The sequence below is a fragment of the Mobula hypostoma genome, chromosome 9 (assembly GCF_963921235.1).
Source record: "Mobula hypostoma chromosome 9, sMobHyp1.1, whole genome shotgun sequence".
Lineage (NCBI taxonomy): Eukaryota > Metazoa > Chordata > Chondrichthyes > Myliobatiformes > Myliobatidae > Mobula > Mobula hypostoma.
The window spans coordinates 49,621,820-49,638,921 of NC_086105.1; the positions used below are offsets into that span (position 1 = coordinate 49,621,820).

Below are 17,102 nucleotides of genomic sequence, written 5' to 3' on the forward strand. Positions count from 1 at the left end.
AATCACGTTTGCAAAGCACACAGAATGGCCAACTAATAGTCAGGTCACCGTGCAGATTTTTTGAACCTCAAATATTCCCTGAACTTTATGATTTGATTGGAACAGTTCCTCCTACTTGTTAATTCTTTTCTTTGTTCTCCTGCATCGCCCAACTGCTGTATATTTTACCTTTTTTTAAAATACTAAAGCACATGTTCCTTATTAATACATACATTTCTGGAGACTTCTGCTCGATAAGTATAAAGATGCAGCACACAAGAGCAGTGGACAACACACATGAATCTTCCTTATTTCTGGCAGACATTTCCGACCCGGCCAAGCAGTTAAGTAATAAAAGCTCAAGAGCTGCCAGAATTAACTACAGAATCATTAAATCTCATAACCAGTATCAACCTATTGGACTAGCACAAAATTAGTATGCATGGCTCAGCTGGTCACTGATAGATCAAATAGACTGATTTTTGGATTTACAACAGAGAGATATGATGGGAATAATTTTCTGGATCAGTACCATCAATTTACTTCCTTACTTTCTGTACACTCCACATTTTTTGAGCTTTGTAAGATAAAAGCCAGACTTACGTTGCGCCAATGCACCTTGTATTTGATAGCCTAGAACAATTGCTGCTCTCTGTATATCTATTTTGTTGATGAGGTTGGCTGCTTCATTTGCATTGAGGCGCTCCCCATTCTGCTTCTCCACAAAGTATATGAGTTCAGCTGGACTCCCATCACCAATAATCTTAGTGATATTCACAACCTGCAAACCAACAGAGATGTGGAGATTTTGAAACTTGATTTAAAACATGCATAACTGGAACTTAACTGAAATTCATAACTGAGTGGTGCTAATGCATTTAGGCATTTTCAACAATAACAGAAGGAATATGGAAGAGAAAGGATTTGCAAATCTATGATGGAGGCCAGACTAACAGCAAACTGTAGGATAGTTGTTGAGAAGAAATGGACGACACTAACATCATGGTAAAAGATGGCAATGATCCAAGAGGCCAGCAATAATTATTCTGAAATCCTGACATAGTTGGTTGCACCTTTACTACAGAGTTGAAATACAAAGTATTATATTGCACCATAGCCTTGATTCATCCACTAAAGCACTATGCTGTGTCATGAACTGCATCATGGAAATGCCAGTTATATTAACCTGTGGCTCTTGATGTTTGCTCAGATGAACATACAAACTTTTCAATCAGCAGTGCTGCAGAGAACATTCCTTCCTAGTTTCATGCAAAATATAGTTGCTTATTAATTTAACCTTGTGTATCTTTGCTGAATATGCTCAACAGTAACTTATTTATTTTGCAGAATTGCTTGAGGCAACAAAGTATTTACATATTCTGTTCAATTTTTAAAATTCTTCTGATGTCCCTAGTTCACTAGTCCAACAGAATTGATTAATATAACAAGGTTATGAATTAGGATAGTAAGAGCACACCCCAATAAGAGCATTTAAATTAGTTGGTCTCTTAAACAGAAGTCCCCTGAGAATGATTGATTAAAATTGATAGGCTCGAAATTCTACAACAGACAGTTTAAGAAACAAAATGATCAAGTGGGAGAAATATTTTCAATAGCAATGATACATTCTGCCTCTTTGCAATACCTTCTATGACAGAATCGCTTCTAAATTGCTTGTGGACAGCATGATGGAGCAGCAGTTAGCGCTGACCTCAGCTATCATCTCAGTGGATTTGTACATTCTCTCGGTGACCAGATGGATTTTCTCCCATGAAGCATGCCAGTAGATTAACTGCCTACTATAAACTACCCTCTAACGCAGACAAATGGTAGAAGAATCAAAAAAGAGTTTATGTAAATAAGACCATAAGGCACAGGAGCAGAATTAGGCCATTTGGCCCATCGAGTCTGCTCCGCCATTCAATCATGGCTGACCCTTTCTTTGTGTGAGGGAGAATGTTGCAGGGATAGGGGCAGAATAGTGAAATGCTAGATAACTTCATTGTCCTCCCAAAGGCATTATTTATACTTCTATCCAACATTATTTCAAAACAAAAAGTGGGGCAAATCTATACGCATTCATTGTGCAGATACTGTGTCTATAAAGAATTTACCCCCTTGAAAGTTTTGATGTTTTATTGTTTTACAACATTGAATCACAGTGGATTTAATTTTCTGATGGTTGACTTAACTGTAATGCAAGAGATATTCAGAGACTTGGAAATTTTCTTGTATCCATCTCTCCTGACTTGTGCTTTTCAATAACCTTTTTCTCAGAGTTGCTTGAAGTGTTCTTTTGTCTTCATGGTGTAGTTTTTGCAAGGACACTGACTCACCAGCAGTTGGATTTTCCAGATACAGGTGTATTTTTACTACAATTAATTGAAACACCTTGACTGTACATAGATCTCCAAAAACAGATCTCCATTTAACTAATTATGTGTCTTCTAAAACCAGTTAGCTGCACCAATGATGATTTGGTGTATCATATTAAAGGGGGATGGAATACTTATGCAATCAATTATTTTGCATTTTATATTCATAATTAATTTAGATAACTTTGTAGAGATTTGTTTTCACTTTGACACGAAAGTCTTTTTTCTATTGATCGGTGTAAAAAAAAAGCGCCAAGTTCAATCCATCGTGAAAACTTCCAAAGTAGTGGGGTGGGGGGAATACTTTTTTATAGGCATTGTATTTACAGCAGGAGGGCTCAGTCAATTTATATTATTAACTGCAGTGGAAAGAAAACACTCACACAAACTTCAAAATAGAGCTTTCCAAAAAATACTCTAAACAAACACATTCTCTGTGGTTATGTATAAAACAAATTAAATGTAACCTCTCCAAAAAAAAACAAGTACGATGGGATTTCCTATATTAATGATATTTGCAAAAAGAACAATTTAATGAATACCACTTGTGTTTTGACTATGTTATATTATATAAAGTTTAAAATATCAGCTGATTTGCAGGGGGATGGGAACCAGAGTGCCAGAACTGACAGTGTGGCTGGGGTGAAAATAAATGATGTTGAAAGTTCAAGCAAATCTGCTGATAGAAAGGTTGTGAGTAGTGGTAAAAATCTTCTGAGGTGTGTATATTTCAATGCTAGGAGTATTGCGGGGAAGGCGGATGAGTTGAGGGTGTGGATTGACACGTGGAATTATGACGTTATAGCAATTAGTGAAACTTGGCTACAGGAGGGGCAGTACTGGCAGCTTAATATTCCAGGGTTCCGATGTTTCAGATGTGATCGAGGCAGAGGAATGAAAGGTGGGGGAGTAGCATTGCTGTTAGGGAAAATATTACAGCAGTGCTCAGGCAGGACAGATTAGAGGGTTTGTCTACTGAGTTCTTACGGGTAGAGCTGAAAAACAGGAAAGGTATGGCCACATTAGTGGGATTGTATTACAGACCACCCCGTAGTCAACGAGACTTGGAAGAGCAAATCTGCAGAGAGATAGCAAGCAACTGCAGGAAACATGAAGTTGTGGTGGTAGGGGATTTTAATTTTCCATACATTGATTGGGACTCCCATACTGTTAGGGGTATAGATGGTTTAGAATTTGTAAAATGTGTTCAGGAAAGTTTTCTAAATCAATATATAGAGGGACCAACTAGAGGGGATGCAATATTGGATCTCCTGTTAGGAAACGAGTTAGGACAAGTGACGGAAGTCTGTGTAGGGGAGCACTTTGGTTCCAGTGATCATAACACCATTAGTTTCAATTTGATCATGGACAAGGATAGATCTGGTCCTAGGGTTGAGGTTCTGAACTGGAAGAAGGCCAAATTTGAAGAAATGAGAAAGGATCTAAAAAGCGTGGATTGGGACAGGTTGTTCTCTGGCAAAGATCTGATTGGTAGGTGGGAAACCTTCAAACGGGAAATTTTGAGAGTGCAGAGTTTGTATGTTCCTGTCAGGATTAAAGGCAAATTGAATAGGAATAAGGAACCTTGGTTCTCAAGGGATATTGCAACTCTGATAAAGATGAAGAGGGAGTTGTATGAAATGTATAGGAAACAGGGAGTAAATCAGGTGCTTGAGGAGTACAAGAAGTGCAAGAAAATACTTAAGAAAGTAATCAGGAGGGCTATAAGCAGACATGAGGTTGCCTTGGCAGTCAAAGTGAAGGATAATCCAAAGAGTTTTTACAGGTATATTAAGAGCAAAAGGAGTGTAAGGGATAAAATTGGTCCTCTTGAAGATCAGAGTGGTCGGCTATGTGCAGAACCAAAGGAAATGGGGGAGATCTTAAATAGGTTTTTTGCGTCTGTATTTACTAAGGAAACTGGCATGAAGTCTATGGAATTGAGGGAATCAAGTAGTGAGATCATGGAAACTGTACAGATTGAAAAGGAGGAGGTGCTTGCTGTCTCGAGGAAAATTAAAGTGGATAAATCCCCGGGACCTGACAGAGTGTTCCCTCGGACCTTGAAGGAGACTAGTGTTGAAATTGCAGGGGCCCTGGCAGAAATATTTAAAATATCACTGTCTATGGGTCAGGTGCCGGAGGATTGGAGAGTGGCTCATGTTGTTCCGTTGTTTAAAAACGGATCGAAAAGTAATCCGGGAAATTATAGGCCGGTGAGTTTAACGTTGGTAGTAGGTAAGTTATTGCAGGGAGTACTAAGAGACAGAATCTACAAGCATTTGGATAGACAGGGGCTTATTAGGGAGAGTCAACATGGCTTTGTGCGTGGGAGGTCATGTTTGACCAATCTGCTGGAGTTTTTCGAGGAGATTACCAGGAAAGTGGATGAAGGGAAGGCAGTGGATATTGTCTACATGGACTTCAGTAAGGCCTTTGACAAGGTCCCGCATGGGAGGTTAGTTAGGAAAATTCAGTCGCTAGGTATACATGGAGAGGTGGTAAATTGGATTAGACATTGGCTCAATGGAAGAAGCCAAAGAGTGGTAGTAGAGAACTGCTTCTCTGAGTGGAGGCCTGTGACTAGTGGTGTGCCACAGGGATCAGTGCTGGGTCCATTGTTATTTGTCATCTATATCAATGATCTGGATGATAATGTGGTAAATTGGATCAGCAAATTTGCTGATGATACAAAGATTGGAGGTGTAGTAGACAGTGAGGAAGGTTTTCAGAGCTGCAGAGGGACTTGGACCAGCTGGAAAAATGGGCTGAAAAATGGCAGATGGAGTTTAATACAGACAAGTGTGAGGTATTGCATGTTGGAAGGACAAACCAAGGTAGAACATACAGGGTTAATGGTAAGGCACTGAGGAGTGCAGTGGAACAGAGGGATCTGGGAATATAGATACAAAATTCCCTAAAAGTGGCATCACAGGTAGATAGGGTCGTAAATAGAGCTTTTGGTACATTGGCTTTTATTAGTCAAAGTATTGAGTATAAGAGCTGGAATGTTATGATGAGGTTGTATAAGGCATTGGTGAGGCCGAATCTGGAGTATTGTGTTCAGTTTTGGCACCAAATTACAGGAAGGATATAAATAAGGTTGAAAGAGTGCAGAGAAGGTTTACAAGGATGTTGCCAGGACTTGAGAAACTCAGTTACAGAGAAAAGTTGAATAGGTTAGGACTTTATTCCCTGGAGCGTAGAAGAAAAGAGGGGAGATTTGATAGAGGTATATAAAATTATGATGGGTATAGATAGAGTGAATGCAAGCAGGCTTTTTCCACTGAGGCAAGGGGAGAAAAAAAACCAGAGGACATGAGTTAAGGGTGAGGGGGGAAAAGTTTAAAGGGAACATTACGGGGGGGCTTCTTCACAGAGAGTGGTGGGAGTATGGAATGAGCTGCCAAATGAGGTGGTAAATGCAGGTTCTTTTTTAACATTTAAGAATAAATTGGACAGATGGATGGGAGGTGTGTGGAGGGATATGGTCCGTGTGCAGGTCAGTGGGACTAGGCAGTAAATGGTTCGGCACAGCCAAGAAGGGCCAAAAGGCCTGTTTCTGTGCTGTAGTTTCTATGGGTTTTTTTCTATGTGAATACAAGTATCAATGCCAAAGCACATGCACATTGATGCTGGCTGATTTCTCAGATCACTGAGAATGAATGCTAGGTCAAGTTACTGGAGGACAGTTTGTGCTCATGGTGGCATACAGTAAGCCACAGAAAGCAGAAGGGATAATATTCTGAGTCATTAACTCCATTTTCCACTGCTGAAATCACTGTTATTTTATCCAATAAACACTTTATCAGGCATGTAAAGGGGAAAAATAGAGGAAAAAGTACCTACACTTAGAGAAAGCAAAATCAATGTTAAGATTCAAAACCTACCACTACTACATCGACTCAGGCCTAGGGGGCCGGCGTCGGGCACAATGACGGACTCTCCACTTCTCCCTCTCCCTCATCAGTGTGATCAGTTCATCTACATTAGCCGTGCCACTATCTTCTAGGAGCGTGTTGACCATAGTCTTGGGAGAGCGCCCAGGGTTCATCCTCCCATATTTGGGCTCCCATATGATGACTAGACTGGCAGGTAGCTCGGGGTGGCGTAGACAGTGCCCTGCTAGTTGCAGTCCTCTCGCCTCAAAATCACTCCCACAGAAGGAATGCATTTTCAGAGGTAACCATTACCAAATATATGAATGCACCCAAGGTACTTACAGTGAGAGTAAGAGAATATTTATGAGACAATTACAAGCCACACAAGGGAAGAGGTTTAGCCTGAATAAACTTCACACTGTGCAAGTTTTAAATAAGTAAAATCTTTAAAATAAATTTTGCTGGGATCATAATCCAAACAATGCAAATTTCTTTGAAAAATTTAATAACCAACTTTAATAAAAATGAATAGCACTTAGGAGCTTATCATAAAGTGCTCAGCAGCAACTTCAGTGTATTTGATCAGAGGTAAAATAAGCTACTATCCAATATACATGGAAAGAAAAGTTCAGAAAGCAAAGTACATAATGGGGATAAATAAACCCGAGGGAATTCTCTGATAGATTTGCTTCAGTTTATTAAAAATAAATAATTAGTTTATTTACTCATAAGGTCAGACAGCATGTGTAAAAAGTTACCATTTCATAAGGTAACAAGAAAACAGGAGCAAGACCAGGCCCCTCAAGCCTGCCCCACCAAACAGACCTACCTGACCTCAACCCTTCTTCGCCATTACACTCAATTCTTTAGTTTTCAAATAGTTATCTATTTTCACCTTAAGGATATTTAATGACATGGCCTCCCCCACTGGGGGAGCAGGGAATTTCAGTGATTCACCATTTTATATTCCTCAGTTTCAAACGAGCAGTTTCTTATTTTGCAGCTCTATTTCCTTGCCCATAACTTACATACCAATGAAACAGAATCAAAGACAAAGAAATCTGCAGATGCTGGAAATCCAAGCAACACACACAAAATGGTGGAGGAACTCAGAAGGCTAGGTAGCATCTTTGGAAAGAAGTAAACAGCCGATGTTTAAGGCTGAGACCCTTCATCAGGACTCAATAGGAAACAGAATCAAGTTTATTATCAATTAATATACGTCTTTAAATGTTGTTGTTTTGTAGCAGCAATATAGTGTGATACAGAGTGAAAAATACCCTTAAAATAAAACATACAAACAAAATAAAAAAGTCCAAAAAGAGAGCAAAATTAGTGAGACAGGCGCCCTCTGACACCTTATCTTTTTGTCCAGTCCCAGTGAAGGGTCTTGGCCCGAAACATTGATTATACTCTTTTCCATTTATGCTACCTGGCCTGCTGAGTTCCTCCAGCATTGTATGTGTGTCACTGAGATAGTTCATGGATTCATGAACAGTTCAGAAATCCAGCCGTGAAGGGGAAGAAGCAGATGCTAAAACATCAAGTGTGTGTCTTCAGGCTTCTGAACCTGTACTCTGATGGTGGTAATGAGAAGAGGGCATGTCCTGAGTGGTGGGGGTCCTTAAAGATGGATGCCACCTTCTTGAGGCATCACCTTTTGTAGATGTCCTCGATGGTGGGGAGGCCTGTGCCCATGATGAAGCCAGCAGAGTTTACAATCCTCTAAAACTTTAGCCGTTTATGTGCCTCTGAATATCTACCCAATCAAACCACCTAAAGATCTGATATGTCCAATTACAGTTGTCCTCCATTCTTCACAACTCCAAAGAATACAGACCCAAGCTGTAGAGCCTTTCTTGAAAGGACAATCCTTTCACCTCAGGAATTAGCCCAGTAGCCTGGTAAATTTCAGCCACTTTCACTGGATTCAAATAGAATTTTTTCTCAGTTTTGTTAACAGGCCATGAACGGAAAATTTGGCTGATCTGCTGTGGTCAGATTTTCATGCTAGTATTTCAGATTTCCAACGTTTGAAGGCTGTGCTTTTCTCAGTTATAGATGGATAAGTTACCAACAATGCACAATCAAGTAAGGACTTCCTAGCTTGAAAGTAAAAGAACCTTCTTTGCACATCGTATGGTTTTCTACTTGGTGGGTTGCCTCCAAGCATTCTTAGAGAGTTTCCTGAGGAAGTTTGAGGAAGGTTGATGAAGGAAAGGCAGTGGACATTGTCTACATGAACTTTACCAAGACCTTTAAGTGTAAGAGCATAATCAACCGTTTACCAAATCCTGCATAAGACACTGGTCTAGAAGATTCAGGATGACACAGTCCATTCGATTCAACATTCTTAGTGGGAGAAGCCAGAGAGGCCTTTGACTAATGGTGTGCTGCAGGGATCAATAATGGGTCCATTTTTGTATATCATCTATATCAGGGGCTCCCAACCTTTTTTTATGCAATGGAGCCCCTACCATTAACCAAAGGGTCCAAGGACCACAGATCAATAGAATGATAATGTGGTAAACTGGATCAGCAAATTTATGGATGACGTCAAGATTGGGGTTATAACGGACAGTGTTGAAGGCTTTCAAAGCTGTGAAAATAAGCTGAAAAATGGCAGATGGAATTTAGTACAGGGCACAGAGGAATGTGATAGAACTGAGCGACCTGAGAATACAGACTCAGAATTCCTTGAAAGTGTTGCAACGTGTAGATACAGTTTTGAAGAGCACATTTGACACATTGATCTTCATAAATTAGAGTATTGAGTACAGAAGTTGGTATTTTATGTTGAAGTTGTACAAGGCATTGTTGAGACCAAATCTATGTGCAATTCTGATAGCCTATCGACAGGAAGGATATCATAAGTTTGAAAGAGTGCAGAATAGTTGTAACTGTCTGGTAGAAAGGCAGGAACAATTTAAGAAAGCATGCTGGGAGACTGGATCAAATAGGCCAAAATATTTTCAACTGAACCCACCTTATGATTCTTCTGCATATTTTTGTTTGCAAGCACCTTACCACATATTTCTTTATTCTAATGAAGTTTGGAGATAAAAACATAAATATAAATGTACTGGCAGCTGGAGTGACATGTACTGCACTTCTTTAAGACCACAAGACACAGGAGCAAAATTAGGCCATTCGGCCCATCAAGTCTGTCCACCACTCCATCATGACTGATTTATTATCGCTCTCAACCCCATTCTTCTGAAGGTATACACTGGAGGTATGATATACACGTCAGTAGTGGAGGTTAATAGTAATTATAACTTACTAATAACACTACTTTGTGTTACTCAGAGGTAAAAAAAATGAGTTTGTTCATGACTGTGAATTAATACCCAGTTACAATCCACAGTGCAGTGTTTGTTTTGTACACCACATCCTAAGTTTCATGTTACAGTCTGCTATTTGAGCAGTTTGTGCATTAATAATGGTCATCACATTTTTGAGCTTGCATAGTGGGATGGGCACAGTCAGTCATAATCATCACTCCAGATCATAGCTGGCACTCCAGGCTTTATAGTGTGTTGACATTGCCTTTATTAATGGAAAACAGCCAGTAAGCAGATTGGGGTGTCCAGGGAGCTAGTTTCAGCTTTGAAAGTAAAGAAAATTGAAGGGAAAAAAAAAATGATTCAATACACAATTTAAAAAATATTCTTAATAAATGAGCAGTTTGGCTCTTTTGAGAACTGGAGGGCTTTGTGCTCGTGATTCTTCTGGCATTGGAGGTCTCAATCAATTGGGATTCTCAAACTTCTGTTTGTCTAATTGGAAAGCTGAGATTTGCTTTCAGATGCCATAGTATCTGTCATACACCTGGCCCTGACACACCTAGAAAACAAGGACAATTATGTCAGAATGTTCTTTGTGGATTTCAGTCTGGCATTCAACACTATTGTCTCAGACGTTGGTAAACAAACTCCTAGGTCTAAATACACCACTCCGCTGCAGGGTGCTGGACCTCCTAAATAACAGACCTCAGGTAGTCAGGATGCATAACTGCTCCTCCCTCCATCATCCTGAACATAGGTGCCCCCCAGGCTGTTTACTCTTCACCTGGTTGCCGAGTTCCTCCAGCATTTTGTGTGTGTTGTTAGAGAGATGGAAAACCTTGAGGCCTGGTGCCAGGCAAATAACCTCTTCCTCAATGTCGATAAGACAAAGGAGATAGTTATCGACTTTAGGAGAATGCGCACCACTCACACCCCTCTATATATGAGTGGCACAGCAGTAGAGCCTATGAGCAGTTTCAAACTTTTGGGAGTGCACATCTGACACAATCTCTTGTGGCCTGAGAACACAATCAAGAAAGCTCACTAACACCTCTGCTTTCTGAGGAGACTGAAGAAAGAGGGACTATGCACATCAATATTTACAACTTTCTACAGATGCACAGTAGAGAGCATCCTAACATGCTGTGTCAGCGTATAGTGCAGAAACTGCACTGTGGTGGACAGGACGGCTCTACAACAGGAAGTCAAAACTGCCCAATGCATCACTGGCTCCAGCCTACCCACCAACAAGGACATATATACAGAGAGGTGTTGGAAAAAGGCTAGCAAAATCGTAAAGGATCCTACCCGCCCTGCTCAGGGATTGTTTTGTCCCAGTTCCATAGGGGAGAAAGCTAGTAGCATCCACACCAGGACCACCAAACTCAAAAAAAAAGTTACTTTCTCCAATCATTAAGGCTGATCAACACCTCTACCCATTAACCCACCCCACCTTTATCAATTCCTGTCTGTCATCTTATGTACAGACACTCCTGTACCTAGTGTCACTTTATGTACATACAGGTAGCCCCCATTTTCTGAACGTTCGCTTTACGTCACCCCGCTGTTACGAAAGACCTACATTAGTTAACTGTTTTCGCTAACAGAAGGTGCTTTCACTGTTACGAAAAAAGGCAGCGTGTAAAAAAAGGCAGCGCCCGCCCAAACAGCCAAGCTCCTCCCCCGGAACTGCATTCTAGCCGGCATTGCTTAAACATGTGCTTTATCTCCATTTATTTTGTGCATCCATTAGCAAGATGAGTTCTCAGGTATCGGAAAAGCCTAAAAGAGCTCGTAAGGGTGTTGCACTTAGCATAAAATTAGACATAATTAAGCATTTCGATCGTGGTGAACGAAGTAAGGACATTGTCTGCACGTTGAACTTGCCTGCGTCCACCATTCACACTATTTATACGCAGAGAAAAAGAATTTTGAAAGCTGCCGATGTTACTGTTGGTTCTGCTCATAGCAAAGTGGTCTCTCTTAGTTGGCATCCAATAATGGATAAAATGGAAAGTCTACTGCTTGAGTGGATTGATGGGTGTACAAAGCGTGGTGTTCTGTTAAGTTTTCGTATACTTAAGGAGAAATCAGTCAGTCTTTTTAATAAGCTGAAACAGAAAGCACTGGACGATGGTGATGAAAGTGTTACGAAAGCTGAATTTAAAGGTAGTCATGGGTGGTTTGATCGGTTTCTGAGGCGAGGGCAGCTTCATAGTTTAAGCAGTGGTCCCCAACCTTCAGGCCACCGACTGATACCGGGCCACGAAAGACGCAGTGGTGCAGCGATAGTCGGGACGCATCCAGCACATCTTCAAGAAAAAAGCCGAAATAAACAAGCTAATTAATTAGGTGCCGCCCAGCATGTAAATGTCGGCCCAGATCAGAGGCCATTGCCGATTGCATCAGGTGGTTATTCGTATAAGCAAGTGTTTAACTGTGACGAAACTGCAATTTTTTGGAGTCTTCCCGATTCTGGTAAGTGAAACTACACTGTACATACATTATTTCTACTTTATATAGGCTGTGTATTTTTATGTGTTATTTGGTATGATTTGGCAGCTTCATAGCTTAAAGATTACTGGACAGAGTGTTTTTGCCGAGAGCACTTCCGCGAGATTTTCGCTGCGCTAGACAGTGCTGCAGAAAAGTATTTCTACTTTATATAGGCTGTGTATTTATCATGTCATTCCTGCTTCTACTATATATTACTGTTATTTTAGGTTTAATGTGTTATTTGGCATGATTTTGTAGGTTTTTTTTGGGTCTGGGAATGCTCAAAATTTTTCCCCATATTAATAAATGGTAATTGCTTATTCACTTTACGACATTCCGGCTTACGAACCGTTTCATAGGAATGCTCTACCTTCGGATAGCAGGGAAAACCTGTATAATCAATCTACACATACAAACACTGGACAACAAAAAGTTGCTTGCTGAATATTTTTGTGAGTATCTCATGGATTTTGGGCTGATGATCGTGAAAAATCACCATGAAATTTCCCTATCATGAACCATTTTTTTGAAATTGCCTATATTTATTATTCCAGAATAACTGATGCCAAAATTAAGGAAGGCATTTTTCTTCATCCACAAATCAAACAGGTCATCGATGACAGGCAATTCAAAGAACTTCTGGTGGGACTGGAAATTGCACGGAAGACATTCAAGGGTGTTGAAAATTTTCTTGGCCACTACAGAGCACCAAACTATGTGCAGCTGGTTGAAAACATACTTCCAGCATATAAAACCATGAAGTACAACACGTCACTGAAGGTTCATTTTCTGCATTTCCATTCAGACTTCTTCTGTCCAAATCTCAGCACTGTCAGTGACAAGCATGGCAAAAGGTTTCCTTTAATGCTAGTTGCTTTAATTCCTTTAATCCTTTAATGATTATTGTTGAACACTTAACCTAGAAGCCTCAGACACCAAGTACAAATGAAAATCATTAAAATATTTTTAGCTTAGTTGAACTATTGCAAAGTGTCAGCACCAGTATGTAATTAAATGTGTTATATTCCATAAAACTTAATTTCTTCTTTCTCCAAATTCCTGCATGATACAAGTAGCCCGAAATTATATTTGTGCTCAGCTTCAAGCAGTCAATCATAAACAAAAACACATTTCTGAGGAAGCAACTGTCAAAAAAATTTGTTGTCCAGTGTAATCTATTTTAGGTTGTTATGTTTATTGTGTTTTTTTTTCTTTTTTTGTGCTGCATCAAATTTGGAGTAACAATTACTTCACTTTCTTTTATACTCATGTACTGGGTAAACAATATTGAATTACTCCCATAATTTTGCATTAGCAATGGAAAGCATTTAATAGTGAATATTGAAAAAAGGCCTATCCTACCATCTTCCCAGAGATGCTGCCTGGCCTGCTGCTGCATTCACCAGCAACTTTTATGTGTGTTGCTTGAATTTCCAGCATCTGCAGAATTCCTGTTGTTTATCCTACCATACTGTTCAAATTCCCGTGAATGAAGCAGACTTGCAAGCACCTTGATCATTTTTCACAAAGTACACTAAAGGAAGCCATTCAGCCTATTGATTCTGACCCATCTCCCCACCAAACAATCACGCTCGTCCCATCTCCTCCAAATTTCCCTGCAAGTAATGTTCCTTCAACAGTCTATGGAATTCCTATATGACATTACTATTTTTGTTTGTATCAATCTACAACTTGCTAATGCAAATTAGATAGCTTTGTCAAGTATAAGAAGCAAAAAGAAAGGTGAAATCAGTTTAAGCAGCTTCATAAAAAAACAAGACTAATGACTATCTTAGTGAAGTAATATTCCATAAATGAATGGTAATCTGTTTCAGACATCAACTGTCCAATATAAAATAAAATATTTGTAAATTAATGAATAATCAGATATTAGTTTCAAATTACAATGATACTTTAATTTTAAATTAAGTTTATAGAAGGTCATGAATATACCAAAGTTTTGAACAAATACAAAAGATTTTAGTACAACAATAAAAACTTCCCTATATCAGATTAATATTATACAAATAGGACAGAACATCAACCACAACAAGATTATAGGCCATTCAAGTCCCAAGCATGTCAAATAATTCATAATTGATTAATTTTTTCACATCTACCATCTTGCCACAGACAAATCTGTTCTGAATGTTCCTTACATTAGTTGCTTACCAAGGAAAATAATATACTGACAGACCAATCTTGCCTTTCATTCAGAAGCAGAAGTTTGAAAAATGTAGAAAGCAAGTCGTTGCATGATGCCTGACATTTGCAAGGCACTGCCTACCTGAACAGTATTATTCCCCAAGGTGCTTGCTCGCTTCCAACGCCTTGCTGACCCAGTTGCTTCACAGATCAGTTGGGCTAGCTTTCGCTCAAGTTCAGCTTGAAAGGTTTTGTCCTGTATATGGTTGTCATGCACACCCAGAAGTACTGAGAGGAGAAATAATGGCCAGCATTACAAACTCAAGTTAAAAAGCACTATTCACAGTGATATAAAATTTGACCAGATCGCTAAAACACATCAGAAGCTTTTTGCAAGGCTAACTGACAATTTGAAACAAAATATAAATAAGGACGCTTTCTAGAAAAGCCTTTTGCAACTCTTGCCATTTTCAACATTCTTGCATCTTCAACCATAACTATTTCCTATAACAATATTAGAGTTTATTCCATGCTAAGTAATCCATAAATGGAGCAATTCCACTCAGTCACTTTCCCTTTTGTTAAGAAGCTTGGATTTACAGCATCTGCAAATTGTCTCTTGTTTGTGTTCCCTTTTGTTATAATAGCAATATACGAGGTTCATGTGCAAAATTAAAGCATATAGGATTGCAAGTACTATAATGGCATGGAATTAGAATTGGCTGACATATTGGAAGGAGAGATTAAGACTAGCTGCATTTTTCTCTGGATGATTAGAGGAATGTTGCAGCGGTCATTGGCTGTAACTCACTTATTTACAACATATTGAGAAAACTTAATGCAACACGTCTGTTAAGCAGATATCACATAGCTGAAGTGACAGAGTACAAGATGCAAAGATAGGATAGGATGCAAAGAGGCTCCAAGATAACAGATGATGGCTGAATGGGCGAATGCATAGCAAATTTGTTCAACATACATATATGTGAGGCTATCAACTTTGGTTTGAAAATCAGAAAAAAAAGCTTTAACAGTGGTAGACTGGGAAAAGATTAGGTGCAAAAAGACCAGAGGTCCTTGCGTATCAATTGCTGGTAGCAAAGCACTCAGTTGAACAGGCAGATAGGAAGTATGTAGTCTGTTATCCCTCAGTGTAGGAGGATTTGAATTAAGGAGTAAGTATGTACATTTCAGCTGCAAGCACCTCACCGAGACCCTATCTGGAGTTTTGTGGGCAGTTTTGGTCTCCTTATCAGATGTAGAAATTTCTTACCACGGAAGGAATGTAATAAAAGTTTACAGGACTAACTCTTGCGATGCAAGGACTGATGTATAAAGGAGGGTTGGTTCTGTCTAAGTTCAATGACTAATTGAAAAATGAGAGAGGATCTCAGAGAAACCTATAAAATTCTAATAGAAGTAGACAGACAAGATAGAGAGTGGATGTTCCCAATAGCTACAGAGTCCAAAACAGGAATCAGGCTCAAAACATAAGACGTGTCATTTAGAACAATGATCAGGAGATATTTCTACACCCAAAACCTTTGGAATTCTTCATTGCAAAAAGAAGTGGAAGTTATTAAATATATTTGAGAAAGAAGTAGATATATTTGTAAATGTTAATAGCATCAAGGAATATAGGCAAAAAGGTGGGACTGAAGGACTGCCGTGAATTATGAGCTAGGACTGAATGGCAGAGGAAGTCCAGAGGGTCTAATGATCTACATCTGCTCCTACTTTCTACATCAGATTATAACAACATATTGAGTGACATGTATTCATGTGTACTTTGCATGATCAATTCAATATATTCTTTTCATGGCTAAATTGTGATTTATCTAATTTTGCTTCAAAGATCAATTCCCTAGAGATGGGCTTCATGGTTCCTAGCACTCCCTGAGGTTTAATCTTCTCCTAGTTCTTTCCAGTATCATTTGAGGATGGGTTACTGTATACATACTCTGATAGTAGGAATGATCATGTCCAAAATTGTGTGAATCTTTGTGAATTCTTTCCCTTCCAATGGCCATACCAGTATTTAATCTGAACAGTTTTAGTCAGCTCTAGGAGCTGTTGGCATATTTGTCATCTATGAACAAGCTTTTAACAATGATTTGCCCTCTCTTCATAGTCATCCTGGATTGTCACATTTTTCTCATTTTCACATGATAACTACTGTTGTATTCATCTCAACTTCAGCAATTTCGGTTAAGTTACTTTGATTAAACCAAAACAAACAGTGTTCATTTGGCAAATGATTGGGCTGCATTGGAGGTAATGAGAGGTTTTAACTGGGTCTCAAGCTTGATGTTAATGTGTGTTCAGGTAGCTAATCTTAGCTGAAGATTAAAACTAGAAAGGGACCAGGCTCAGCTACAATTCCTGTTGTCAAAAGCCTTAATTTGTAAGGTCCATCTGTCCTGTTCAGCAGCTATCACATAGAGCTTTTTGAGTGACTAGTCAATGTGAAATGTTACCTCAGCAATGAAGTACATATGGCTAATTATTTTTTTCCCTCTATTTAGGCCTAGTGCTGTCAGTATTCAACAGAAGTCCACATTACTAAATCTTTTAGTGTGACTGTAGATATGCCAAGTGCGTGAGTTGCAGAAACATACCTGTCTTTATCCAAGAAGCCATCAGTAAATATGATCGGTTAAGTTCAGGGTAATAGATAGCTGTGAAAATTTAGAAATGCAGATTTTTTTTTACATGAAACTGAATATTTCAAGTACAGTTTACATCTCTACAGATTTCTCCTCATAGAAGCTAAACCACAAGGTGTGCTTATTTTTGTCACATATTTCAAAGTCAATAATTCTTAGATTTGTTTTCATGCAGCACCTCTGTTATTAGAATTACTGAAAGCACAAAATGAAATTCCATCAGGGCCAGATCCATATGACAATCACCAGACTGTACTGTAAAAGTGAAAATGT

At 39.1% G+C, this 17,102-nt stretch overlaps 1 protein-coding gene across 1 annotated transcript in view; it reads right to left on the reverse strand.

Annotated features, from left to right (window-relative positions):
• The window catches only part of si:ch211-1e14.1 (UPF0606 protein KIAA1549), a 280,906-nt gene that overhangs the window by 73,675 nt on the left and 190,129 nt on the right, over positions 1-17,102 (reverse strand). Inside the window, exons 7-9 of the mRNA XM_063059529.1 lie at positions 16,782-16,841; positions 14,306-14,451; positions 583-760 (exon numbers count right to left, since the gene is read on the reverse strand). Of these exons, the coding sequence (XP_062915599.1) occupies positions 583-760; positions 14,306-14,451; positions 16,782-16,841 (384 nt within the window). The remainder of the gene's footprint in view (positions 1-582; positions 761-14,305; positions 14,452-16,781; positions 16,842-17,102) is intronic.